Raw genomic sequence first — 26,297 nt, forward strand, 5'->3', positions numbered from 1 at the left:
TCCTGCTGGGTGGGTGGGCTGGCCCGAGGGGCATCTTGGACAGCAGGTGACAGTTGGGCCGATGCCAGAGGGGCCTGGGAGCAGCCCTGCAGGGGCCTCGGGGAACTCCAACAGCGAGGAGGAAGAAGCAGAGGAGAGAACCCCTTGCAGAACCCCTGTGCCGCCTGTCACTGCCTGACGTGCTGCAGAGGTGTGCTGGGGTTGCCGGCCCTCTCCAGCCTCCGTGAGTCCACCCTGGCCATCTTCCGGGGATGGCCATCCCCTGGCCCCCTGCCTCCAGCCGGACCAAGGGAACAGTGGCCTGCCTGGCGGAGGCCTTCCTCTGGGTCGGAGGGAGCGTGGCCATGTCCCCTTGGTGGCAGCTTGGCCCACTAGGTAAGGAGGCAGGGACTTCCTGCTCCTCCCTGGCCAGAGCCCCGCCCAGCTCCAGGGCCAGTGGGTCAGTCAGGAGGGCATGACAGCCGGGCTTGGCCACCCCAGGCCCCTGGGGTTGTGACTCCAGCAGCATCCTCTCCTGCTACCCCTCAGCACCTGGAGGCTGACTCTCCAGTGGGGCCACAGGTGGGGTGGAGGGCGTGGCCCTGGCGGGCGAGCTGGCCGGGCACTTGGGCGGCTCCGAAGCTTCGGCTGGGGGGGACCCTGGTGCTTTGGGGGCAGCAGCGCCTTCAGTCAGTGTCACAGGAGCTCTGTGTCCTGGCCGGCAGCCCATCCCTGGGACCTGGGAGGCGCTGGTGGCCAACAGCAGGCTGGGTGCACAGAGGAGGGGGTGGCAGGGAAGAGGCAGGGGGCCCAGTGGGAGAAGGGTTCAGTTCGGAGCTCCGATCTGCGGGGCACCTTCCCAGAGCTGCGGGTGGGGGTGGGGGTGGGGCGGCCTCCACGCGTACTTTCCTGAACTTGCTGGGCTCAGGGTGCAGGCGATCAGGAGCCAGGCTGGGTGTCACGGTGGGGCTGCCTGCCCGTGCCTGAGGGTGGGCTCAGCTGCGGTGTCCCTGTGTCTTGTCCGGTGAAGTAGTCTTTGGGGCTGGTCTAGGTGGTGGATGGGGGGGAGGGCCAGTGGCCGGTCATGTCAGGCCTCAGCCAGCCCTCGGGCCCCAGGACCGTCGGGGAGGGTGGCAGGCCAGCTGGGCAGCGTGGCCATTTCTCTGCGGGGTCTCTGGCCCTTGAACCGGGTCCCAGATTGGATGTGCGGCCCAGGCCAGCTCCCGGGTCCCCGGCCGGCAAGAACATGAGTGGTCACCACACACGGTTGGGGGAGCGGGGTGTGGCAGAGGGGCGATGCCACGGTGCTCACGGGCGCTGCCGTCCATCTGTCTGTCTGTCCGTCTGTCTGTCCTGCCCGTCCCCTGCCCCGTGGCGGCCGGCGTGCCCAGTGGAGCGGTGCATGAGCGCCATGCAGGCGGGGACGCAGATGGTGAAGCTGCGCGGCGGCGCCAAGGGCCTGGTGCGCTTCTACTTCCTGGATGAGCACCGCTCCTGCATCCGATGGCGGCCCTCCCGCAAGAGTGAGAAAGCCAAGAGTGAGTGGGGTGCCGGGGGCGCCCCAGAGCAGTCCGGGGAGGGGCAGCAGGACCCCGAGCCCTGGGTGTGTCAGCGGCTCCAGGCCCAGCACAGGGGCTCCATTGCCTTGGAGTTCTGAGGTGACCTCTGGACACAGGGTGGGGAGGGGTCAGGGCCCCACACCCTCTGGGACATGGTGGGGACTGAGTGGCCTTCGAGCCCAGCTTGTGCTGGATGCTGGGATGGGCTGGAGGCCAAAGGACCTTCGGTCTAGCCGGGCAGATGAGACCTCCCGTACACAGGGGCCACTCTGGGTGGGCACACCGAGGGTGGGGCTTCGGTGGGTGCCAGCTGTCCCCCAGGCAGCCCGGGACGTGGGCCACTGCCATAGGGGTGTGGAGGCTATGGGGCTGCCTTGGGGGCGAGGAGGGGTCCTGAGCTGGGAGGGACTGTGCAGGGGCTGGAAGAGGAGGTCCACTTCTGCGTGGGAAGTGGGGTCGAGGTCCTGGGTCAGGAAGGGAGGAGTCCCCTGGGCCAGGAGGGGAATTAGACTGCCCCTCCACTGGCTTTGCCAGTGGGAGAGGCCAGGTGTGCTGGGGCACTGCCTACCCCCCGGGGCCCAGGAGAGAGCCACGCTGGGGAGGCCCTGGGAGGGTGTGTGGTGGGGGGCAGCAGCTGCCCCCGGGCCCAGGGGGTGGAGCCACCCCCATGGCCTGCACAGGCAGGAGGAGCTCCTGCACTCAGTCTGGGGCGCTCGCTCCGTTCCAGGCACTGTTCCCAGCACTGGGAAGGCAGCCAACAGGAAGCTGGCCTTCGGGTGTGGGACAGCCCCATGTCCTGCTGGGTAACAAGGAAAGCACAGGATGGGGTGGAGGGGTGTGGCGGGTGGGGGCTCACGGAGGCCTCTCTGGGGGGCAGGTGGTGGGGCAGAGACCTGCATTCTGGGACGGGGAGACGGGGGTGGGTGTGGAGAGGAGACTGTGGCCTGGGAGGGAGGAACGGGTGGAGGCAGCTGTGCCTGGATTGTTGGCCCCCTTGTCTGGAGGCCCAGAGCCACCCTGCCTGCCACCCAGCATGCACACTGGGATCTGGAGAAGGCAGTGGGGCTGGCCCCCGGCAGGTGGGCTCGGCACACCTGGGGAAGCGGGAAAAGGGGGAATGGGGTGGGGGCAGAGAGTGGAGGAGTAACGCCACCCCTCGGTGCACGATGGGGAAGTCCCCCACCGTTGCTCAGGACCCCACAGGCACAGCAGGAGGCCAGCAGCGGCCTTGAATGCGGGGTGAGCTGAGGGAGCTGGACTGAGTCGCTCTGCAACCTCTGCCAGATGCATAGGCCAGAAGCCCGGCTCGCGAGTGGGGCGCAACTCTCCCTCCTTGGGGGCGCCTTTCCACACGCAGAAGCAGGGGGAGTAGGCCTCAGGGCCAGAGCAGGGAGCAGGTCTCACTTGCCCACACATTCGCATTTCCATTCTCTGGGCCCCAAGTGTGTCTTGACACACCCCCTCCCCACCGCCCCCAGCCTCAGGTGGGAGGGACCCCGCCCTGCAGTGGGGAGGGCTGTGACCGCCGCCCCCACTCCGCAGTCTCCATCGACTCCATCCAGGAGGTGAGCGAGGGCCGGCAGTCGGAGATCTTCCAGCGCTACCCCGACAGCAGCTTTGACCCCAACTGCTGCTTCAGCATCTACCACGGCAGCCAGCGCCAGTCGCTGGACCTGGTCTCGCCCAGCGGTGACGAGGCGCGCACCTGGGTCACCGGCCTGCGCTACCTCATGGCCGGCATCAGCGACGAGGACAGCTTGGCCCGCCGCCAGCGCACCAGGGACCAATATCCTCGGGCACAAGGGCAGACCCCAGGGACCCAACCGTCCACCCTGCATGTGGGGGGCCCCCACCCAGGGCTGGGTTGCGCATCTGGGGAAGGGGCGGGGGAGGGGCATGCGCTGGACCCTGCTGGACCCGTGCTGGCCCCTAACTCGGCCCAAAGTGGCTGAAGCAGACCTTTGACGAGGCCGACAAGAACGGGGACGGCAGCCTGAGCGTCGGCGAGGTCCTGCAGCTGCTGCACAAGCTGAACGTGAACCTGCCTCGGCAGCGGGTGAAGCAGATGTTCAAGGTGAGGGAGCCCCTGAGCGAGGCTTCGTGGGGCCCTGCGGGGCTACAGGTGTGCGTCTGGGAGCCGGCGGCCCTGCTCGAGCTGCAGGGTGTGCTGGGCGTTGCTGTCTGAGCTGCAGCCAGTGGCAGGGAACGCAGCTCGGCCAGGGGAGTGTATGCATGTGTCTGTGCCGCCGCTGGTGGCCTGGGCACTGGGGGCAGGTGTTGGTCATTGAGGACCCCCCCACCCCCGAGGAGGCCACACCCCCTTTCCTGCCCCTCCCCATAACTCCACCTCTCTAAGGGAGCACACTCTTCGCGCTGGGTGCTCACATGCCCCACCGGGGCAGCAGGTCTGGGTAGCGGCTGGCCGCCCAGCCCCAACCAGCCTGGTGTTATGAAAACGCCACCTCCCGCGGAGCTGGGCCTTAGCTGTCGGCAGTTAGGGCCTGAGATCTGGCTGCAGCAGGGAGAGCGGGTTCCCAGGGCCCAAGCCAGGCCCTGCGCCCACCCATGTGCACACACAGGCACACACATGCTCACCCCAACACAGACACATGCATACACATGTGCACACACACATGCTCACCCCAACACAGACATATGCACACATACGTGCACACACACACCAGAACACAGGCACATGTGCACGTGCATGCCAAACACACTGGCACATGCATCTGAACACACATGGGCACACACACGTGTATGCATTCAGGCACACACACTCACACAGCCTCACAGTTCTGAGGTGCAGCCCCGGGGCTCCTGCTGGATGGGGGTCACGCTCGGCTGGAGCGGGGAGAGCTGGCCTGCTCAGTGTCCGTGTGGGATGGGAGGGTGAGCAGGAGGCTCTCAGACTGCTGGCTGAGGCCAAGGGGCTCACGGGGCCCCTCCTGAAGGCCCCGGAGGGGGCAGAGCCAGTGGGGCAGTGAGGATCTGGTGGACGGCTCAGGCCTGCAGGTCAGCCCCACTGTGCCCTGCCTGTCCCACCTCCAGCGGCAGCTCTGGGGTCAGCAGGCCCTTCCAGGGCGGTGAGGCCATGCTAGGGGCCAGCGGTGGTCAGGCTGGCTCAGGACTGGGGTCCAGATTGGCCACTGAGGTGGGAGGAAGCCCCCATGGAGTGGGACCCGTAGGTCCAGCATGAAGTCCTGGCTTGAAGAAGCCCCTTGTTGGGTGCTCTTGGAAACCCACCCCACCCTCCCCTCCTGCAAGGGCGCTGGGCCTCTCATGCACCCTCTGGCACAGGGCAGGGCTCCCCATGGAGCCCTCTGGCTCACCCCAGGCCTGGTTGTATCCAGGCTTCAACCCCATCACCCCGAGGAAGCCCGGGAGAGTGGGGGGAGCCCCTGCAGCCTGGGTTAGGCAGCAGGGTGGGCTCTAGGCTGACTCTAGAGAGAAGTAAGCAGGGGGCTGTTGGCCTGGAGCTACAGACCCCAGGCCTGGGGCTGCTCAGACAGCCGGGTCCCACGCAGCCGGGCCTCCCTGCCCATCGGCATGGCCGCCCTCTGCTGACGCTCAGAGCCCAGGGTGGCAGGCCGGCCTCCTTGGTCAGCCTTGGCTACAGAGGAACATCAGCGTGTCCGCCTCCGGAAATTGCTTGACTAGGAGGGAGATCTGTGTGCTGGGTGAGGAGGGTCTCAAGTGCAGCGTCATTAAGTTTGCGATGACAGTGTGCTGTGGGCGAGGTCCCCCGTGGCCCTCGGGCCTCACGGCGTGGTGAGCGCTCTGCGCCGGCTCCCAGCGCGGCTGTGCGCAGGACCGTTTGTGGGAAAGCGGCCGGCCGAGCACATGGGGCGGCGTTTCTGGGGCTGGGGGCAGCGCCACCCTTTCAGGTCTCAAGAGCATTTTTATTCTCTGCCGGGGACGGCAGCGGGGTAGCGAGCAGGCTGTGCCTCCTGGGCAGAGCCCAGCGGGGCCACACTACCCTGTGGGCCAGACAGAGAGGCCCCATGGCCTCAGCCATGTCCCCAGCAGGGCTGCCAACGCCCTCTGCCCCGGGGCCCTTTGACCTGCACAGGGGGCCCTGTCCCACTGACCCTTGGATTCAGGGCTGCCCTCAAACCCACCACCTCACACACAGGGCATCTGCCAGGCCCCTGCATGCGTGGCTCTGGGAGGGAGTGCTCACACCAAGTTGGCCTGTCCCAGCCTAGGCTCAGGTCCCTGGCATGGGCTCTTGGGTCTTGGAACAAGACAATGGGGCCTGCTGGGTGCCCACTCTGCCGCAGTGCCAGGAGCAGTGGTGGCCTGGACCTAGCTTTCCCGGAGGCCCACTCTCTTTGGGGACGGGAACATGGGGATGGCTGTGGCCACCTGCCTCAGTGATGTTCCTGTTCCGGAGGGGGCCTCAGGGACCTGGCACCCACCCCAGGGCCACCCAGACTGTGTGGCCACATAAGGGACACCAACCAGATGGCCTGCAGGTCTGGCAGGCGCCACTGTCCACGGCGGTGACCTGGGGTCTCTTCTGGCTGGAGGCACCTTCACGCTGGTTATGTGCGCCCCCCAGGACAAAGAACCGGACTTGTCACTTGGGGTCTTGTGCGGCACCTTTTCAGAGTCTGACTGTCACCCACTTCCAGTGACTTCCAGCCTCGTTGCGCCTCAGGCCTCTGGGCAGCCCCGTCACTGGACACCCTTGTCCCCAGGCTTGAGCCCCATGGGGAAGGGCAGCACCTTGGTCCTCGGAGTCCCAGGGGCCTCAGGGATGCTCCCTGGACCAGTGAGGTTTGCAGGGACGACTGAGAAGTGGGGGTGGGCCTGGAAGCCCATGCAGGCGTGGCTCAGGGTGGGACGCAGGGGGACCCACAGGCCTCGCGCTGCAGGAGGCCGACACGGATGACCACCGGGGCACACTGGGCTTTGAGGAGTTCTGCGCCTTCTACAAGATGATGTCCACCCGCCGGGACCTCTACCTGCTCATGCTGACCTACAGCGACCACAAGGACCACCTGGACGCCGCCAACCTGCAGCGCTTCCTAGAGGTGGAGCAGAAGGTGAGGGCCCCTGGTGGGGATGGGGTGCCCAGGGGGGAGCCCACACTGGACCACAGCACTGTGTGGGCACCTTGTGGGTCTAGGGTCCCCAGGCCCAGCCTTCTCCTCTGTGTCCCCCGAGCTCCGGGCCGTTGTCTTTGTCCTTCACCCATTTGTCCAGCAGATACCCAGATGCCTCCAGGTGCCAGGGGACCATGCCCACCCCTTTCCCTCGACCCCAGGCAGCCCTGTTCATCCCAAGTGGCTGCGTGCTCCCTGGACACTGCCCTGCTGGCTGGTGGCCCAGTGTCCAGAGACTCAGGCTTCTGGACCCCTTGTCCCAGGCCCGGGGAGGGGCCGAGTGCCACCTGCTCTGGTGGACAGGAGGCTGGAAGCCTGAGGTGGGGAGCATGCTGCGGGGGCCAGAGCCCGCCCCTGCTGTGGTTGGCCCCGATGTGGCCAGGGTGGAGGCAGGGCTTTGGTGGCAGAGGACTGGCAGGGCCCCGAGGCTAGCCTGCCCTGGTGACGGCCGGGCTGGCCTGGGCTCTGCCCCTTCTCTGGCTAGATGACCAGTGTGACACTGGAGAGCTGCCAGGCCATCATCGAGCAGTTTGAGCCCTGCCCAGAGAACAAGAGCAAGGGGGTGCTGGGCATCGATGGTGAGCGGGGCGCCGCCTTGGTCCCGCGGTCCTGGCAGGCCAACGGGGTGGGGGGTGAGGGCAGCCTGGGGGCCGGCCGGGCAGCTGGAGCCGGTGACTGCGGGTTCCAGGAAGGGCCCGGTGGCGGCAGGCCTGAGCCCCTCCCCACGCCCCGCGCCCCGCGCCCCCGCAGGCTTCACCAACTACACGCGGAGCCCCGCCGGGGACATCTTCAACCCCGAGCACCACGGAGTGCACCAGGACATGACGCGGCCGCTGAGCCACTACTTCATCACCTCGTCCCACAACACCTACCTCGTGGGCGACCAGCTCATGTCCCAGTCGAGGGCGGACATGTACGCCTGGGTGCTGCAGGCGGGCTGCCGCTGCGTGGAGGGTGAGCGCCGGGACCCTGGGGCCGGTGCGTCCTCTGTGGGGGTGGCCCCGAGGGGCCCTCTGGGGTCTGCGGCCGGGCGTCTGCCCTCTGTTGTGTGGTGGTGGGCCCCCCGCCAGGGGTCAGGCACAGAGCAGGAGGCCCCCCCCCTGCTCTGACCTGGGTGTGTGCGCCCCCAGTGGACTGCTGGGACGGGCCCGACGGGGAGCCGATTGTGCACCACGGCTACACGCTGACCTCCAAGATCCTCTTCAAAGACGTCATTGAGACCGTCAACAAGTACGCCTTCGTCAAGAATGAGTGAGTGGCAGTGGCGAGAGGGCAGGGGAAGGTGTGGGCCTTGCGGGGCTCCCCTGCCCTTGCCCCACACCCTCTCTGGGGCTGAGGTTGGAGTGGCTGAGGGGCTGCATTCAGGGTCTCTGGCGGAGGACGGGGTCCCCGGAGGAGTGGCACTCCCAGGGGTGGGGGTGGCCGCCTATGCACACACACTCGGCAGCTGCCCAGGGCCGGCTACCCACAGCAGCCGGGGCTCTGACACTCATTGCCCCTGAGAAGCTACCCTGTGTCCAGATGCAATTTGCTGTCACTCAGCTGTGGCGACAGACACTGTTGACAAAATCCAATTTCGTTTCTGGAAATAGAAGACGCCTCCCCCTACCGCTAGAGTTACCTTCAAGTCTTAGCTAAAGGAGGCCGGCAGGCATGGAAGGAGCCAGTTCACGGAGGAGGGGAGGGCAAGCAGGACCGATCGAGGACACAGAAGTGTGGTGGCCCCTCCCAGAGGAGCTGGTGCTGCCCGGGACTGTGGGGAGGGGTGGGTTGAGCCCTCTCTGTGGGGTGGCCTGGCCCCTGGGGTGACGGGTGAGGCATCTCAGGGCAGAGAGCTGGGACCCACAGGTCCCCCCGGGGCTGCCAGCTGCCTGCTTCGCAGACACGGGGCTTCAGGCCTCCCTCCGAGCCTGGGAAGGGGGCCCTGAGCACCTCGGCCCGGAGGCCCGCTGGCTGTCTCCGCTCCCAGGCCCTTGCACCTCTGGCTCCTGGTCATGTCTTCTAGGTCAGTGACTGACATTTCTAAAAGAATTATGTTGGTTTTTGGCAAAAATCCAAGTAAAATGTGCACATGGTTAAAAAAATCAAACAACAGCCCTGACTGGTGTGGCTCAGTGGGTGAGTGCTGGCCTGAGAGCCAAAAGGTCGCTGGTTCGATTCCCAGCCAGGGCACAGGCCTGGGTTGCGGGCTGGGTCCCTGGTGGGGGGCACAGGAGAGGCAGCCACACATGATGTTTCTCTCCCTCTCTTCCTCCCTTCCCCTCTCTCTAAAAATAAATCAATAAAATCTTCTTTATTTATTTTAAAAAAGATTTTATTAATTTATTTTTCTTTAGAAGATTTTATTTTTCTTTAAAAGATTTTATTTATTTTTAATAAATAAAATATTTTAAAAAGATTTTATTTATTTTTATTTTAATTTTTAAAAAAATATTTTATTTATTTTTAGAGAAACAGAGGGAGAAAGAGAGGGAGAGAAACATCAGTGTGTGGCTTCCTCTCACGTGCCCCCAGCTGAGGACCTGGCCTGAAACCCAGGCATGTGCCCCAACCGGGAATCGAACCGTTGATTCGCAGGCCGGTGCTCAATCCACTGAGCCACACCAGCCAGGGCTATTTATTTTTTAAAATATATTTTGTTGATTATGCTATTATAGTTGTCCCATTTTTTTCTCCCCTTTATTTCCCTCTGTCTTGCACCCCCCACCTTAATTAATGTCCATGGGTCATACATATAAGTTCTCTGGCTTCTCCATTTCCTGTACCTCCCCCTGTCTATTTTGTAGCTACCATTTGTGCTTCTTATTCCCGGTACCTTTCCTCCTTCTCTCCCCCTCCCCCTGATCACGCTCCATGTGATCTCCATCTCTGTGATTCTGCTCCTGTTCTACTTGTTTGCTTCGTTTGTTTTTGTATTTTTTTTAGGTTCAATTGTTGATAGTAGTGACTTTGTTGTGATTTTACTGTTCGTATTTTTGATCTTCTTTTTCTTAGATAAGTCCCTTTAACATTTCATATAATAAGGGATTGGTGATGAGGAACTCCTTTAACTTGACCTTATCTGGGAAGCACTTTATCTGCCCTTCCATTCTAAATGATCGCTTTGCTGGATAGAGTCATCTTGGATGGAGGTCCTTGCCTTTCATGATTTTGGATACATCTTTACAGCCCCTTCTTGCCTGCAAGGTCTCTTTTGAGAAACCAGCTGATAGTCTTATGGGAACTCCTTTGTAGGTAACTGTCTCCTTTTCTCTTACTGCTTTTAAGATTCTCTCCTTCTCTTTGATCTTGTCTAATGTAATGATGATGTGCCTTGGTGTGTGCTTTCTTAGGTCCAACTTCTTTGGGACTCTCTGAACTTCCTGGACTTCCTGGAAGTCTATTTCCTTCACCAGATTGGGGAAGTTTTCCTTCATTATTTTTTCAATAAGTTTTCAATTACTTTCTCTTCCTCTTCTCCTTTTGGCAGCCCTGTGATTTGGAGGTTGGAACATTTAAAGTTGTCCTGGAGGTTCCTAAGCCACTCCTTGTTTTTTTAAATTCTTGTTTCTTCATTCTGTTCTGGTTGAATGTTTATTTCTTCCTCCTGCTCCAAACCGTTGATCTGAGTCCTGGTTTCCTTCCCTTCACTGTTGGTTCCCTGTATATTTTCCTTTATTTCACTTTTCATAGCCTTCACTTCTTCCTCTATTTTGTGACTATACTCCACCATTTCTGTGAGCGTCCTGATTACCAGTGCTTTGAACTGTGCATCTGATAGGTCGGCTCTCTCTTCATCGCTTCATTCTATTTTTGGAGTTTTGATCTGTTCTTTCATTTGGACCATATTTTCTCGTCTGGGCACACGTGTTATGTAGTAAGGGGAGGAGCCTTAGGTGCTCCCCAGGGCGGGGCAACATGTCACTGTGTTGTGACGCTGTATGTGGGGGAGGGGTCCAAGAGGGAACAATGCTGCTTGCTCGGCTCTCACCTGGCTTTCAGTCACTCACAAGCAAATTGGACCCTTCTGGTGCTGGTTCCTGGGTGGGTGGGTTTGTGTACGTTCTAGGGCCCCGTGGGTCTCTCCAGCGGACTCTCCTGTGAGGCTGGGAGTTTCTCCCACAGCCGCAACCCCCACAGATTTTTACCGCCAGAAGTTTAGAGGCTCTATTTCCCAGCCTGAACCCTGGGACGCGCAGTCTGCCTCACTCCCCAGTTGTTCCTCCCAGTGTATCCACACGCAAATGTGGGACCACTTGGTCCTCCAGCCACTGCCTCGCCCACCCCGGTCCTCCAGCTGCCACCTTGCCGTGTGTCCTCTCCACCCCAGCTGCCCGTCTCCGCCCCTCCTTCCAGGCTGGAGGAATGTTTCTTCTTTAAATCCTTGATGGTTGGGTTTCCATATAGTTTGACTTTCTGGTAGTTCTGGTTGTTTTTTGTTTTTTGTTTTTAAATTTTTTGTTGTCCTTCTTTTGGTTGTGTGAGGAGGCACAGTGTGTCTACCTACGCCTCCATCTTGGCTGGATATTCTAAGTAAATAAAATCTTTGATAAAAATCGAATGGCTGAAGAACTCCCAATGAAAAGGTCCATTCTTGCCACACAGGTGACTGTGCTCCCGTCAATGGTGCGTGTAGGGCCTCACGGGATGGTGTCCGGCACCTCGGCCAGCGGAGCGGCTTTTCTCACAGTCTCTCGGGCGCATGGCACCCATTTCGCTCCCATTGTTTATTTACTTATTTTTAAAGATTTTATTTATTTATTTTTAGAGAGGGGAAGGGAGGGAGAAAGAGAGGGAGAGAGACAGAAATATCGATCGGTTGCTTCTTAAACAATCCCTGACTGGGGACCGAACCTGCAACCCAGGCGTGTGCTCTGGCCGGGGATGGAACCAGCGACCTTTCACTTGGTGGGAGGACACCCCTGAGTCCCGTTGGTCAGGGTGGAGACCCCCTTCTTGTCCAGTGGTGCGGGCCCTGCCCCGGCCTCACCTGCTCCCCCCACGTGGGGGGTCGCAGGTACCCCGTGGTCCTGTCCATCGAGAACCACTGCAGCGTAGCCCAGCAGAAGAAGATGGCCCAGTATCTGACTGACATCCTGGGGGACAAGCTGGACTTGTCATCGGTGAGCAGCGAGGACGCCACCCTGCTGCCCTCTCCGCAGATGCTCAAGGGCAAGATCCTGGTGAAGGTGAGCCCTTGCCTGCTGCCCTGCCCGGGGCCAGCGTCCGGGCCATCCATGGCTGATCTGCCCTCGCTTCCGCGTCTCCATGGTGGCCACACAGCCTGGGGACCTCTGCACTTCGCCCAGACTTTTCCCTCCCACACCGCTGCCCCCCGCTGGCCTCTGCCTCGAGCAGGCGGAGCACTTCCTTCAGGTCCTTCCCACCGTTCCCTCCCCCCCAGGGCAAGAAGCTCCCGGCCAACATCAGCGCGGACGCAGAGGAGGGCGAGGTGTCGGACGAGGACAGCGCGGACGAGATTGACGAAGACTGCAAGATCCTCAATGGGGATGTGAGCGGGGGCGGCGGGGGCGGCGGGGGCGGCGGGGGAGGAAGGGAGGTGGCCGGGAAAGGGGGACTCGGCAGAGGCCCAGGGTAGTGTGCCAGACACCAGGCTGCTGGGCACATGCGAGGCCTGAGGCCAGTGGGGGCCCTCCGCATGGGACACACACTCCATGTTACCTGCTGACCTGTGACCCTCCGGTGCCGTTGGCCACATGCCTGCTGCCAGCCTGTTTTGGTTCCCGTTTCTGAGCTGACTCTCGGGGTGCTGTTCGCTCAGCTTGCCCAGTCCCGTGGCTGCCCTCAGCAAGTGGGGGCCACGTGGGGCCAGGGTCCTGCCTGGGTCCCACACCACTCCCACCCATACCTGTACCTGCCTGGCCTCTCTCCAGACACCCCCAACTCCTGCCCTGGGTGCCAATGGTCCCGTCCTTCCCTCCCCAAGCCCAGCTCCTGCCCTGCTCCCAGGCAGCACCAAAAGTCCAGGTGGTCACCACCACAGAGTGCTGGCCCCTCTTCCTGGCAGCAGGGGGGCTTGGGGCTGCCCTGGAGCTGAGGTGTCAGTGGGGCCAGAGGCCTGGGATCAGCATCTGCTGTCCTCTGGGCCCTGCTCTGGAGCGCTGCTTCTGGGGGGGGGGGAGGCTCTGTTCCTCCCCCAGGAGCAATCAGAGGGGTAATCCTGCAGAAGCTCCCTGGCCCTGAGGTAATTGTTTCAGAAAGCCCTGAGGCCGTGGAATTCTTCCCACTTAAGGCAAGCCTGGGCGAGGCCTGAGGGGATGGTAAATCCAGCTCCCTGAGGCCAACCTGGCACCTACTCCAGAGGCCCAAGGCCCAAGCCCTGCCCTGGAGGGGTCCAAGTTCACCAGGGCCACCCTGGGGGCTGCCTCAGGCAGGGAGTCTGTCCCCGCCCCCTCCCATCTGCTTGGGATGACCCGTGGGTCCCAGATCCAGAGCTGCTCAGCGCACTGACCTCCCTGAGGCCCAGTGAGCCGTGGTCCAGGTCCCCACGGGTAGCATTGCAGCGGGAAGAGGTGGTGCTGGAGTCAGAACGGCCGGGTTCAGGCGTTGCTCCACCCTGCCTGCAGCCCTGGGGCAAATGGAGGCCGGCTCGGGGTTTGCCCTGCAGTGGGCGGTGGCTGTGAGGAACAACGCCCGCTGCGTCAGGCCGAGGGGGGCCCAGCTCCCCCAGGCCCCTGTGGTTCTGCCCGAGACCGGGCTCCGTCAGGGCTGCTGGCCGCAGGGGCAGACTGACGCCAGGCACGGCCTGGCTGTCACAGGTCTCCTCGAATCGGAAGCGTGTGGAAAACATCGCCAAGAGGAAACTGGATTCCCTGATCAAAGAGTCAAAGATTCGAGACCACGAGGATCCAAACGACTTCTCTGTGTCCACGCTGCCTCCGCCAGGGAAGCCGGGGCCCAAGGCAGAGCGCGGAAGGGTGAGCACCCGCAGAGGGGGAGGGGCATGTGGTCTGTGTGCACCGGCGCACACTCACATGCGTGCACCCACACCGCTCATGCTCTCACACTTGTACATGCACACGTGTGTGCACCCACGTGTGCACACCCACACACATGTGCACGTGAGCCTGTGCACACACCTCTGCACGCCTGCACACGAACCTGTGCACGCGCAGCCGCACACGCAGCCGCACACGCAGCCGCTTGGCCCCACAGCCTTCACCGAGTCCCATGGGACGGCTCAGTGGCGGTGTGCCCGGTTTGTGCGGCTGCTTCCATGTGGCTGGCTACCGAGGTCTGTCCCCTTGAGGCCTGGGGCCCACTGCTGCCACCTGCAGCTCCCGCCAAAGGCGATGGAACTGGAGGTGGACCTTCTTACCGAAGGGTCTCCTCAGTGTCAGGGAGGGGCACCCGGGATCTCAGGGCCCAGCCAGTCCTTGGGGGCAGCCCAGAGTCCCCCTGCAGACTCATGGGGAGGTGCTCCTGAGCTCTGGGAAGTGCACCCATGGCCGAAACAGGAGCGGGGCTGTCACGACAGGCCCAAGGGGTGATGCTGGGCGGGGTCCTCCCAAGGGGGGCAGTGAGCCTGGAGGGACAGGCCTGTCAGCCAAGTGGCCAGAGCACCGGTGGGCCCCTCAGGCACTGTGGGGGCAGGGCAGCCGGCCCGGGCAGGTGGAGCTCGGGGCCCTACAGGGGCTGTTCTGCAGGTGAGCAGGGCTGAGGTGGGTGGTGGGAGGCAGTTGGCCAGGCGAGGAGGGCGGGGCCCCTGCAGCACATTCAGATGCAGATGCGTGTCCCACCCGCGGGGCCCATCCCACCTACGGGGCACTCAGCACAGCTGGCACCACCGCGGCTCGCTGGTCACCCGGTGCAGGCGGCTCCGGCAGGTCCCTGCTGACAGCGGTCATTTAGTTTCAGTCTCAAAGACGTCCTGGCAGGGACAACACAGAGCGCCTGAGGCTCCAGTGGGCGGTCAGGGCGCCCGCCAGGCAGAGTCCACTGAAGTCCCCGCTTTTCTTCAGCCAGGCATCCCGGGGGCACCCCTGCGGGCACGCGGGAGGTCAGCCTGGCCCTGGGCTGGGTACCTGGGCAGTCTTGGGGGCAGGCGCTCTCGGGGAAGGCTACTTGGAGGAGGAGGGGAGGGGAAGCTCAGGCTGAACGGCCAGGGGTGTGGACTCGGGGGCAGCGGCAGCAGCAGCTGTCGCCTGCTAAAGCGGTGCAGCCACAGAGCAATCTGAGGGGGTCCGGGGGGCCGGGGAGCCCTGGGGCCAGTGGGACCGTGAGCACACCTTTGCTGTGCTTGTCTGTCCTGTGTGCTTCTGGGGGGCCTGAGGCTGGGGACCCCGCCCCATGGGTCCCAGGGACGGTGTCTGTGGGAGAGGGCAGGTGCGTGGGGTGCAGCAGGGTGTCATCTGGAGGGGCAGGAGCGGGTGGGTGAGGACGGGATCCCCACCTTGTGTGCCGGACACACCTGTGGGTACTGGCCCTGCCCAAACCCCGCCCTCCCACCGTCCAGCCGCCAGCCCCCAGTGCATCCAAGACGGGACCCTCTCAGTCAGGAGGGGCCTGGCCTGCCCACATGCTCCATCCCAGTGTGGATGCCCCCCACCCACCGAGCTCTCTGCAAGCACCGCTGTGTCCCAGGGCCAGAGGGCTGGTGTGGGTCCTCTGCTGCCCACAGCCTGCTGCCTGCAGCTGCCCTGGGGGTCGGCGCTGTCCCCCCACCAGGCTTGGGGTGCATGGGGGGCCTGGGGTGACAGTGGATTCTGGCTGCAGCCACTTCTCTGGGACGCTGGGCCAGCGCCAGCCTCTCTTCAGCGGGGCCCAGATGCACGGGGTTTGTGTGAGTTTCCAGCCCCGAAATCGGGAGGGGCCTGGGGCGCTGGAGTCGGCTGCCGTGGGCTCCAGGGGAGTGAACAAGCTTCAGTGTGGACGGCCTGGAGGTGTAGGTTCCATAAACGGGAAGCTAGGGGTGCACCATGGCCCGAGGTGAACAGGGGTGGCCGTGGCTGTGGGGAGGCGGCGCCCTTGTCTGAGTAGGTAACAAATAGCCTGGCCCTGCGGGGAGCAGGCCCCCCCGGGGAGAGCAAGCCCCGCCCCCCACGCGGGGCTCTGTAATGCACAGACAGCACTGAGCCCGCGTCCTGGGATCCCAGTGAGTGTAGAACAGCTGACGCAGGCTCCTCATGAGCCCTTCCTGCCCTTCTCTGGGGACCTGGGGCAGCAGCAAGCCCCCCCCCCCCGGGGCCCCTCCTCCAGCCCTGCTCAGTTTCCCTCTTCCAGAAAGGCCACCCAGGCCACCCGGCAGTGCCACCTGCCCCCACCCGCCGGGTCTGACGCTGTGCTCACCCGGTCCCTCTGTCCCCCTCCCAGGCTGAGGAGGGCCTGGAGTCTGGGGAGGACGCTGGGGCCAGCAGACGGAACGGCCGGCTTCTTGCGAGCGGCTTCTCCAAGCGCAAGGTCTGGGGGGGCTCCTGGGCCGGGGTTCCCCCTGCACCCATGTGCCCAGCTGTCCCTGTGCTGGCCAGAGGGGGCCTTCTAGCCCCCAGTTCCCCGGGCCCACTTCCCAGGATCCCCCTCTGAGTTCCTGGCTGCCTGGTAGCTGCAGGCGTGGGGTCTGAGCCCCAGTTAGTTGCATGGAGCAGGGCCCCAGTGGGTGTCCCCTGACCCACACTGGCCAATGTCCCGACCTCTGATCACTCGGTTCCCCCGCTGAGAAGGGCGCTGCAGAGGACAGGCAGGCCCACCGGACAGCATGGGCGCCGGGACCCCAGATGACCCCCGGCACCCCCTGGGCCCTGCTGATGCCGGGCCTGTGGCCCTGACTCGGCCCTCCCTGCACACAGAAAAAGAGCAGCAAGCTGAAGAAGGCGGCTAGCGTGGACGAGGTGGACGAGGAGCTGGACTCACAGAGCAGCCAGAGCCGAGGGTCAGGCCCCCACCCCCGGCCCCCCAGCCCCTCGAGTAGACAGCAGCAGGGGCGAGTGCTGAGCCCAAGGTCGGCCACGGCCAAAGGCAGACTCAGGCTCGGGGGAGGGGCGGGGGCAGGCCAACCACGGCAGGTCCTGGGGCTTGTTCCCAGAGCTGGTGGGCACAGGGCTGCCCTCCTCACAGCGCCTCCTCTCAGCGCGTCCACTGAGTGTCCACTGCATGTCCTGGCACCTGGAACATGGGGCCAAGAGGATGCTGGATGGGCGTCCTATATGGACCAATGAACTTGGCCGAACCTGGAGCCCGCCTCTTGGACCAGGGTGCCCAGGCTGGCCTGAGTCGGGAGGGGCGCCGACCTCGGGGTCCTGACCCCCTACGCCGTCCTCCCCGCAGGGCCACCCGGCAGAAGAAGACCATGCAGCTGTCGCGGGCCCTGTCGGACCTGGTGAAGTACACGAAGTCCGTGGGCACCCACGATGTGGACACAGAGGGTGAGGGGCGGCCTGGGCCCTGGGCGTCATAGGGAGGGCCGGGCTGAGGCCCTGAGCGTCCCTGACACCGGCCGGCTGCGCCCGCAGTGGCGTCCAGCTGGCAGGTGTCGTCCTTCAGCGAGACGAAGGCGCAGCAGATCCTGCAGCAGAAGCCGGAGCAGTACCTGTGCTTCAACCAGCGCCAGCTGTCCCGCATCTACCCGTCCTCCCTGCGCGTGGACTCCAGCAACTACGACCCGCAGCCCTTCTGGAACGCCGGCTGCCAGATGGGTGGGTGGGTGGCGCCAGGACGAGCCCGCGGCCCCGCGTCTCGCCAGCTTGCTAGCCCAGCACGGGGGTGGGTCCTTAGTCCCCGGGGTGCCTGAGGGCTGCAAGTGGGCAGCAGCCAGGATGGGGGACCCCGACTGTGCAGCTGTGAGCCCTGGGGCCTCTGCTCATGGGGGCGATCACCGGGCTCGTGGGCAGCGGGGCAGGGTTGGCGGGAGGGCGTGGCTGGGCGCTGACCGGCTGCTGCACACCATTGCCGGCAGTGGCCCTGAACTACCAGTCAGAGGGGCGGATGCTGCAGCTGAACCGGGCCAAGTTCAGTGCCAACGGCAGCTGTGGCTACGTGCTGAAGCCGCAGTGCATGTGCCAGGGTGAGGCCTGGGGGCCCGGGGACACGGGGGCGGGGGTGCAGCGGCCTCAGGCGGCACAGTGTCAGGCTGAGACCTGCAGGGCTGAGTTGGGGAGCCTCACTCCGCCCACATGCCCTGGCTTCTCTGTGCGCTCGCCTGCCAGAGGTGTCAGCCTCACAAGCTCCAGCTCCCTGTCACCGGGGAGCCCCCACCTGTCACCTGCTCCTGGTCCCCCATCTACCATGCTCCCAGTCACTGGCCAACCCAGAGGGACAAGCTGTGCCCAGGTCACACAGTGGCACAGACGTGACCAGCATACGGGTCCCAGTGCCCGCGCTGGAGTGGATCTCCCCTTCCTCCCGGGCTGGGACTCACATCCAGTGGCGGGGGCGAGAGGGCAGCGTGGCCACGCTGGTGGGGAGATCCAGCCTTACACCCCACCCCCCAGGCGTCTTCAACCCCAATTCTGAAGACCCCCTGCCCGGGCAGCTCAAGAAGCAGCTGGTGCTGCGGATCATCAGCGGGCAGCAGCTGCCCAAGCCGAGGGACTCCATGCTGGGGGACCGGGGGGAGGTAGGCAGGCCGCCCGGGCATGGACGGGAGGGGGCTGAGCGCCAGCAGCCCTGGCCTCACACTGGCCTCTGCGCAGATCATCGACCCCTACGTGGAGGTGGAGGTCATCGGGCTCCCTGTGGACTGCAGCAAGGAGCAGACCCGCGTGGTGGACGACAATGGTGAGAGCTGGCCCGCGGGCACCCCGGGCCCGCCTGGGCCTGGGCCACTCCGTGCCGGTCTGAGTGGGCATGGAAGGGGACCAGGGCCACCTCCTGTGACCCAAGCAACCGTTCATGCTGGGCCCTTAGCTGGACACCTGGTGACGGCCCTCTGGCCCCCAGGAGTTGCTCTCCTCAGCCAAGCGGCCAGCCTGGGAAGGAGGTGTGGGCCGAGTGGGCCTGCAGGCTGCAGCTGGGGCGGGAGGTGACAGCCCCCCGCTCCATGGCCTGCAGGTTTCAACCCCGTGTGGGAGGAGACCCTGGTGTTCGTGGTGCACATGCCCGAAATCGCGCTGGTGCGCTTCCTCGTCTGGGACCACGACCCCATTGGGCGCGACTTCATTGGCCAGAGGACGCTGGCCTTCAGCAGCATGATGCCAGGTGGGAGGGGCCGGTAGGGTTGGGAGGGCCGAGCCCCACCCCTGTGCCCACCCAGACCAGCCGCTCCTGACGAAGCCTGTGTCCTCACACCGGCCAGCGTCCCCGTGCCCACTGGTGCCCTGCACAGGAGCTTCCTCCTCTGTGCTGGCTTCTGCCCGGATGGGCCTGGGGACACAGAGGGAGCCGAGGAGGTGGGCACTTTGTGGACAGGGAGGGGAGCTCAGGCAGGGGTGATGCCTCCCCAGTCCCTGGGAAGAGGAAGAGGTCCCAGTAGGCCAGAGCATCACTGGCAGGCTTCCTGGAAAGAGTCCCCAGGACTCGGCTCACAGGCTATGTTCAGAACTTGGGGCCTCAGAGTAGAGGGGCAGGCGGGCTGAGCTGCGGATCTGCCCTTGCAGGCTACCGGCACGTGTACCTAGAGGGAATGGAGGAGGCCTCCATCTTTGTCCACGTGGCCATCAGTGACGTCAGTGGTAAGGTGCGTGCCCCTGCAGCTGCCGGCATGCAGCCACGACCCGGGGCCTGGTGGTGCCTCGCTGGGCTGGCTCCTCCGCCTGTGCCGGGGTGGCAGGGCAGCAGGAGTGGCATCCAAGCCCTTCCTGAGTGCTCCCAGCCACCTGCCCGTCCATCTCCAGAGCCTCCCCTCTACATCCCAGCGTGCCCGGCCCTCCATCCCTCCTCGGAAGGCATCTGCCTGCCTTGGCCCCACTGCTCCCGCCCCGGTCCCCAGCACACGGGCCCCCGCCCTGGGACGGGTCTCGTGGCAGTTTCCCAGGCTGCAGAGCCCAGGGGTCCCTGGTCCCATGTCAGAGCCCAGGCAGGCCCGCATGGGGTCCCTCACAGGTCCCATCACTAACCCTCTCTCTGCTGCTGGGCTCTGTGGGCCTCCCAGCTCTCCGTCCTCTGTCGTCCGCCCGTCCGTCCGTCCATCTGTCGTGCGTCTGCTGGGCTCCACGGGCTCTGCGCCCCGCTGTCTGTGCCTCATGGCCTCCGCTCTGTCTCTTTGGTCTTGCAGTGGGCTCTCTATGTCCCCAGTCCACCTTTAGAAGCACCGCCCTGTTAGGAGCGCGCAGGTACCCCGGCGCCGGGCGGCGCAGCCCGCCGCCCCTCCTGCATGCTCAGACCGGCCCATTAGCATCCGTGACTCCTGGCAACATTGTGGGGACTGTCAGCTCATGTAACATGGAGTGGGGTGTGGTTCTGGGGCCCTCGGGCCATCCTCAGCCACCGAGCAGCATTTATGAAGCAGGTCCAGGACTTCGGCCAGGCCTCCTGTGTGCGCTCCCTGCCCTGCCCCCGTGCCCGGGGTCTAGTGGCAAGCTCTCCCGGCACCCCCACAACCTTCCCCTCTCTGCACCCTCCATGTGCCCCTGACTCCGTCAGTGTCCTTGATGCCCAATGCCAGGTGGGGAGGTCCCAGGGATCAGGAGCTTGGAGCTTGAATCCTGGACCTTCTTCTAAATGACTTTCCAGCCGACTTTGACCAAATTGCTCTGCATTTGGGGTCTTGAATCTGGAAGCGGATTCAAGCGCTGGCCACTTTAACACCTCTGCCCAGAAGTGCCCCCAGGTCACTGGGGAGCAGTGGCTGTAGTTGGGTCTCTGCATGCGAGGACCCTTCCGGCCTCTGCACACTCAAGACACAGCAGCCAGCCTCTTTGGCACTTGCCAGCTGGTCCCAGGGACCTCCAGCTGCCCTGCTCAGGCAGGGAGGCTGCCAGGGGAGGCCTGGCAGGGACCTCCTGGGCCCGGCTGTCCAGGAAGGCCCTGGGCCAGTAGCGTGAGCCCTTGAGGTCACGTGCGCAGAGAGCAGGGTGAGACTGGGAAAGACTGCCTGGTGGGAGCCCAGGAAGACTTCCTGGAAGAGGTGGCACCTCCAGGGGCGTGGGCCAGGCAGGGGCAAGGAGAGCAGACAGCTGGCCTATACTTGGCTGTGTTTGCTATCTCGGCCTGCAGCGCCGGGGGCGGGGCCAACGTGACTGGGCGGGGCCTGCCTCCAGCCGGTTCTCAGTCCATCCTCTCTCCACATCAGCATTGCCCTGCGGGCACCACCTGCGGGAGTCAGGGGCCTTGGGACCTGTGACAGGTGCACAGTGCGGTGGCACAGGGTCTGGTTCGGAGGTCTCTGCTTGGGAGAACCCTGGGAGTCCCGACTGCCTTAAGACCTGCAGCCCCTGCCGGCACCTGCTTGCGGCATGCGGCGCAGACAGGCGCTCGCTCTCCTGGGCTGCGCTGAGGCCGAGGCAGCACAGTCCCTGGTGGAGAGGCCCTGCAGGTGCTCCTCCCTACACAAGGCCCAGCTCGGCCCAGGCCCAGCATGCCCACCGTGCCTCACCTAGCCGGCCCTGGCTGCCTCGGGCTCCACTAGGCACTCCGCCTGCCAGAGCACAGCTGGGCTGGGCTGGGCTGGGCCAGTCCCAGCCTCGGGCGCCTGGCCTCCGGCTATGTGGGCTCCTTCTCTTGCAGGTCAAGCAGGCTCTGGGCCTAAAAGGCCTTTTCCTCCGAGGCCCAAAGCCCGGCTCCCTGGACAGTCCTGCTGCTGGGCGGTCCCCAGCCCGGCCCTCTGTTAGTCAGAGGCTCCTGAGGCGCACAGCCAGCGCCCCGACCAAGAGCCAGAAGCCAGGCCACAAGGCCTTTCCGGAGCTGGTCCTGGGCTCTCAGGACCCGGGCTCCGAGGGGGAGGCCCTCGACGTGGCAGCCCCCAGCCCCGGCCCGGCTCTGGAGGCCCTGGCCCGGGAGGAGCCGGGAGGCCGCAGCCCCCGAGGTAAGGCACCGGCACCGAGGAGCCCAGGGCAGGGGCGGCCCCTGCGTGCGCCCGAGGGCCCGGGGCCTGCCGAGGTGGCTGCCTCCTGCATGAAGTGCGTGGTGGGCTCCTGCACCGGAGAGGAGGCTGAGGGCCTGCGGAGTGGGCGGCCACCCAGCCCGGGGCCCGTGGGCGAGCATGTGGCCATCAGCCAGCAGCCCCGTGCCCGGGCAGACTCTCTGGGAGCCCCCCATGCGGCCCAGGGCAGAAGCAGCAGAGGGGCCCCCGAGGGTCCGTGCGGCGGCTGCTCCGCCTCCTCTCGCTCCGGCAGCCCGGGCAGCCCCGAGGTGGTGCCCCCCTGGCCTGAGGGCTCCCGCAGACAGGCCGGGGCCCTGCAGAGAGAGATGAACGCCTTGTTTGTTCAAAAGCTGGAGGAGATTAGGAGTAAATCCCCAATGTTCTCCACCGGTAAGATCCGGAGTGCCTCCCGCCTCCCCGTGGCATCCCCAGCCCCTCGGCATGGCCTGGCCAGGTGTCCCTGCTGCGCTTCTGTGCCCAGACCGCCACGTCATACGCTCAGCACCTGCATTTTCCTTTGCTCCGTTGGCTTGCCCCGTGGGCCCCTAGTCCCTGGCCCCCAGTCCCCAGTCTCCACCTGACCAAGGCTGACCCTAGGGCCTCGTGCCCCTGGAGGCCTCCCTCCATCCCCGGGGGGTCGAAGCCACCCTCACCCCTGAGCGCCCCGCCCCCGGTGGGGGCTGAAGCACAGCCTGTGCTCCCGGAGATCTGCAGCCCGATTGAGGCTGTTGGAGACCAGCGCCCTGCTGGCCCTCCCTCCCCGGCCTTTCTAGGGCCCGGGGCAGTGTCCAGCCCACCCTGGGGTCAGCCCTCCCTCGGGGCCGGGCTGCAGGAGTCCTGGGCCCTGACCCTGTGGCCCTCTGGGACGTTGGCCCCGATGCCCCCAGACTCCATGCCCTGGGCTCTGGGCTGGTCTGAACTGCGCCGAGCGGTCCGAGCCCATGGTTGGTGATAGCAGTTTGTCACGGGCGGTGGGGGGGCCCTGGACCGGGGGAGGGGAAGCTGAGCCAGCCCGCTCCCCTTCCTGCACCGTACCCTTGCTGTCTGTCTGTCCACCGGCCAGCACCACCCCACGCTGACCACCCCGCTCTCCTTTCTGTCCCCATGCTGCCTCCGTAGTTAGGAACTGAGAGCAGCCGAGCGCCAGGTAACGGACCGGCCCCTGGTGTGCACTTCTGCAGGCCAGTGCAGGGGCCCCAGGCACAGTGCAGCGGAGGGCAGGGTGCAGGGCCTCCGGGTCCCAGGAGGGGCCTGGCGGCTGGGGTGTCCTGTGGGCACGGCTGTGGGACCTGCCCTGATGCCTCCTCTCCCTCCCCTGCAGATGCCCACTCCTACTCTGTGCAGATGGTGGGCTCCTCCCTGGAGACCATCGCCGAGGAGCCGGCCCTGGGCCCTGGCCCCCCACCTCTGTGGGCCACCCCGCCTAGCCCCCCCATGGGAGGGCCCTGGGGCTCCACAGGAACCGGAGCCAAAGCCAACAGTCCCCACAGGGTGGCTCTGGGGGCCCCTGTGCCCCTGCAGCCCAGAGCCGGAGGCCATGGGGACACAGAGCCGGCACCCAAGAGCAAGCAGCAGGCATGGAACGGTGGGGGTCCTGGTGGGGCATGTGAGGGGGCCCCCAGCAGCTGGACGGACAGCAGGGCACCACCCCGGCTCCTGGGCCATCGGCCCTTGGTCCGAAGGGTCAACAGTGAGGGGCAGGTGCCCTCGGAGCCCCTGAGTGGACGACGGCCCCTGGCCTGGCCCTCCCCTGCCGTGTACTCCGATGCCACAGGCGGGGACCGGCTATGGCAGCGGCTGGAGCCAGGCAGCCACGGTGACGGTGTGTCCTCGTCCTCCAGCCTGTCGTCCAGTGACACGGTTGTCGACCTCTCACTGCCGGGCCTGGGCCTGGGTCCAGACACCCTTGCAGGGGCCCCAGCTGGACGCCTGCCCTTGCGGCCCTGCTCAGCCTCAGCTGCCCACCTGGACTTCCTCTCTGTGACCAAGAGCAAATCCAACCCCAACCTGTGGGCTGCAGGCCAGTTTCCTGCAGCCCCTGGGGAGCTCCGGCCGCGGCCCTTGCCACCTCGGCCACCCTGGGGCTGCCTCCCCCTGGCAGGCCTCAGGGACTGCCCTGCGTCTGCCAAGTCCAAGAGCCTGGGGGACCTGACCGCTGATGACTTTGTCCCCCGAGACAAGAGTCTAGGCAGAAGCCTGGGCCGTGGCCTAGGCCCAGCTGGGGAGGGGCCGGGGGCTCAGGGGCCACGGCGGGACACCCTGACGGAGCAGCTGCGCTGGCTCACCGGGTTCCAACAGGCGGGAGACATCACATCACCCACCAGCCTGGGGGTCGGAGATGGGGCGGCCGGCAGCTCTGGCTTCCAGCGCCGCTCCTCTCGCAGCCAGAGCCGTGTGCGCGCCATCGCCAGCCGGGCCCGCAGGGCCCAGGAGCGTCAGCAGCGGCTGCTGAGCCCGGAGGAGCGGGGGGCCCCCGAGGGTGCCTGCTCCGCGGGCCATGAGGGCTTCGGGGATGCGCTGGCGCCCAAGGGTGCCACGGGCCTCCTGCTCAGACTCTGACCCACCCTCCGCGCACCCAGGGGCCGCAGCAGGGCCCAGGGTTGGCTCAGGGCTGTGTGCCCCTTGGCAGCCCTGATCTCTGCCTCCCACCCCTCCTCCCGGGGAGGAAGGAGGCCCCACCCAGGGTCACGTTTTACAGCGTTTTAAACTATATACACAGAGAGACATTTAAATTTCTAGAGACAAAGCTTCTACGACATTAAAATGGTGCCGAGTCCTCCCCAACACCCCCCTGGCGTTTGGCTGCATGGGTGCGTGTGAGTGCACCTGTCCAGCCGAGCCGGGAGTGCCCTGAGCCGCCCCAGCTGTGCTTGGCTTGTTCTGCACGAACCCTGCTGTGCACGGATGTTTTAGAGTCTTTGTAAAATCCCGCCCTGCCTGGTGCGGCTCTGTGGACCGTGTGCCGGCCTGCGAACCAAAGGGTCGCCAGTTCGATTCCTGGTCAGGGCACAGGCCTGGGTTGCGGGCCAGGTCCCCAGTAGGGGGTGTGCGAGAGGCAACCACATGTTAATGTTTCTCTCCCTCTCTTCCTCCCTCCCTTCCCCTCTCTCTAAAAATAAATAAATAAAATCTTAAAAAAACAAACTCCTGAACACGACTCAAATGCGTCTGCACTTGCTCTGTGGGGCCAACTGCCTGCCCACGGCCCACGGCCTGGCCCTGGGTGCTCCTGGGCCTGCCAGGGCCGGAGGAAAGGGGACCTCTGCCCACGGAGGACTCGGCTGGTCTGGACCCCCAGGGCATGGCCACAAGCCCCCAGCAAACAGCTCCCCCTGCCCCCCCCCCCCCACCTTGGTCCTGGGCAGGGCCACCTCCACCCCAGCATCCCCCACCACTTCGCCCGTTTCCACACCGCTGGCTTCAGGACTTGTTCTTCCCTGGAGAAGCCAGGGTGCTGACAGGGCCACCAGGGGGTCCGCTAGGGCCTGTGCTCTGCCTCTCCCCCAACCCCGACCTCCAAGATAGGCAGCCAGTGACCTCCTTCCACAGGCAGTGGGCGGGGGGCTGCCGCGCTGTCACCAGGCCCCTGGGAAGGGTGGGCCTTCCCTTCACTGAGGCACTCTGGGGCCCCAGGGTCCCGTGCCAGCCACTCACTCCAACTCCACACAGGCCTGGGTGAGGGGTGTCCGCCAGCCCCTGGGGACCTGGGAGCTCTCTACCCTCCAGGCTGGGAACATCTGCATTGGGGGAGCCCTGGCCCAACCCCAGGACAGACAGCGAGGTCAGCCTTTCCAGGCTGCTCATCTCAGGGAAAGGGTAGAGCTGCCGACCCTTGAGAAGCGGGCACAGAAGGGCCTCAGCCCGGGTATCTGACCACTGAGTTGGGCGGTGACCACAGGGCTCCGGCGTGGTGGCCACCTTCTCAGGGGCAGGGTGTCAGCCCTTGGCCTTGTCCAGCCCTGGGTGGGCCTTGCTTCCTGCCGCACGGTTACCTTCCGGGGGCTGCTCTACTCAGCGCCTGGGGGCCAGGGCCTGCTGCTCCGCTTGGAGAGGGACAGGCTGTGTCATGGGAGGGGCTTCCAGGGGCAGGGGAGCTGGTCGGGGGCTAATCTCAGTGCCCTGGTGCCCTCACGGTGCTGCCCCCGCAGGCCCTGGCCTCTGCCTGGCTCTCTTGGTAGTGGCGTGGCCCCCTCTTCAGGGCCAGGCCAGGGCAGCTGGTGGCTCTGGAGCCCTGCTGGACATCTGGGCTGGGCCCCCTCTGTACCCAGGGCCCCAGCACCAGCCAGGCCAGTGCCCCTTCTGCAGCAGGGAGCAGAGGGCAGCCGGACAAGGAGCCAGGGGTGCTGCACAGGCAGCGGCGGGCAGCTGAGCCACATTGGGGTGCAGGGACAGACTCAGGGTTGGGGACCCTCATGGAGGCCACCTGCTGGGTAGGCCAGCCTGGGCTCTTGCACTGCCTGCGCCCCCTGGTGGCTGCCTGAGGGATGACTAGCCTGGCTCTGGGGCTGGAGCAGCTGCTGTGGGCAACTGGGTCCTCGTGGCAGCTGTCCGCAGGCAGGGCTGGGGGTGCCGCGCAGTAGGGGCATAACAGGTGGGTGACAGGGGCCCTGGTGTGCTGCAGGGCCGGTCACTGCCCCACACTGGTGTGGGAAGCAGGGCGTCAGTAATGGCCTTGTCCCCTGGAGGCAGAGCAGG

At 65.1% G+C, this 26,297-nt stretch overlaps 1 protein-coding gene across 1 annotated transcript; it reads left to right on the forward strand.

Moving 5' to 3' along the window:
• PLCH2 (phospholipase C eta 2) lies at positions 1 to 24,744 on the forward strand. The gene is made up of 22 exons (XM_053919964.1): positions 1 to 375; positions 1,371 to 1,517; positions 3,081 to 3,334; positions 3,484 to 3,612; positions 6,419 to 6,589; positions 7,134 to 7,227; positions 7,400 to 7,603; positions 7,780 to 7,900; positions 11,646 to 11,817; positions 12,033 to 12,140; positions 13,408 to 13,566; positions 15,962 to 16,048; positions 16,435 to 16,517; positions 16,913 to 17,010; positions 17,098 to 17,280; positions 17,541 to 17,648; positions 18,076 to 18,200; positions 18,277 to 18,361; positions 18,635 to 18,781; positions 19,180 to 19,259; positions 21,248 to 21,545; positions 22,924 to 24,744. The coding sequence occupies exons 1-22, from the start codon at positions 252 to 254 to the stop codon at positions 24,159 to 24,161; spliced, it is 4,215 nt and encodes a 1,404-aa protein (XP_053775939.1). The 5' UTR covers positions 1 to 251; the 3' UTR covers positions 24,162 to 24,744.
• Positions 24,745 to 26,297: the final 1,553 nt, after the last annotated feature.

The sequence above is a fragment of the Desmodus rotundus genome, chromosome 3 (genome assembly GCF_022682495.2).
Source record: "Desmodus rotundus isolate HL8 chromosome 3, HLdesRot8A.1, whole genome shotgun sequence".
Lineage (NCBI taxonomy): Eukaryota > Metazoa > Chordata > Mammalia > Chiroptera > Phyllostomidae > Desmodus > Desmodus rotundus.

Excerpts from the sequence above, each read along its gene's own strand:
- PLCH2 (XM_053919964.1), top strand. The coding sequence starts at position 252 with ATGGCCATCCCCTGGCCCCCTGCCTCCAGCCGGACCAAGGGAACAGTG. Across the intron at positions 11,818-12,032 it reads AGGGCAAGATCCTGGTGAAG|GGCAAGAAGCTCCCGGCCAA; the intron begins GTGAGCCCTTGC and ends CCTCCCCCCCAG. Across the intron at positions 19,260-21,247 it reads TCAGTGACGTCAGTGGTAAG|GTCAAGCAGGCTCTGGGCCT; the intron begins GTGCGTGCCCCT and ends CTTCTCTTGCAG.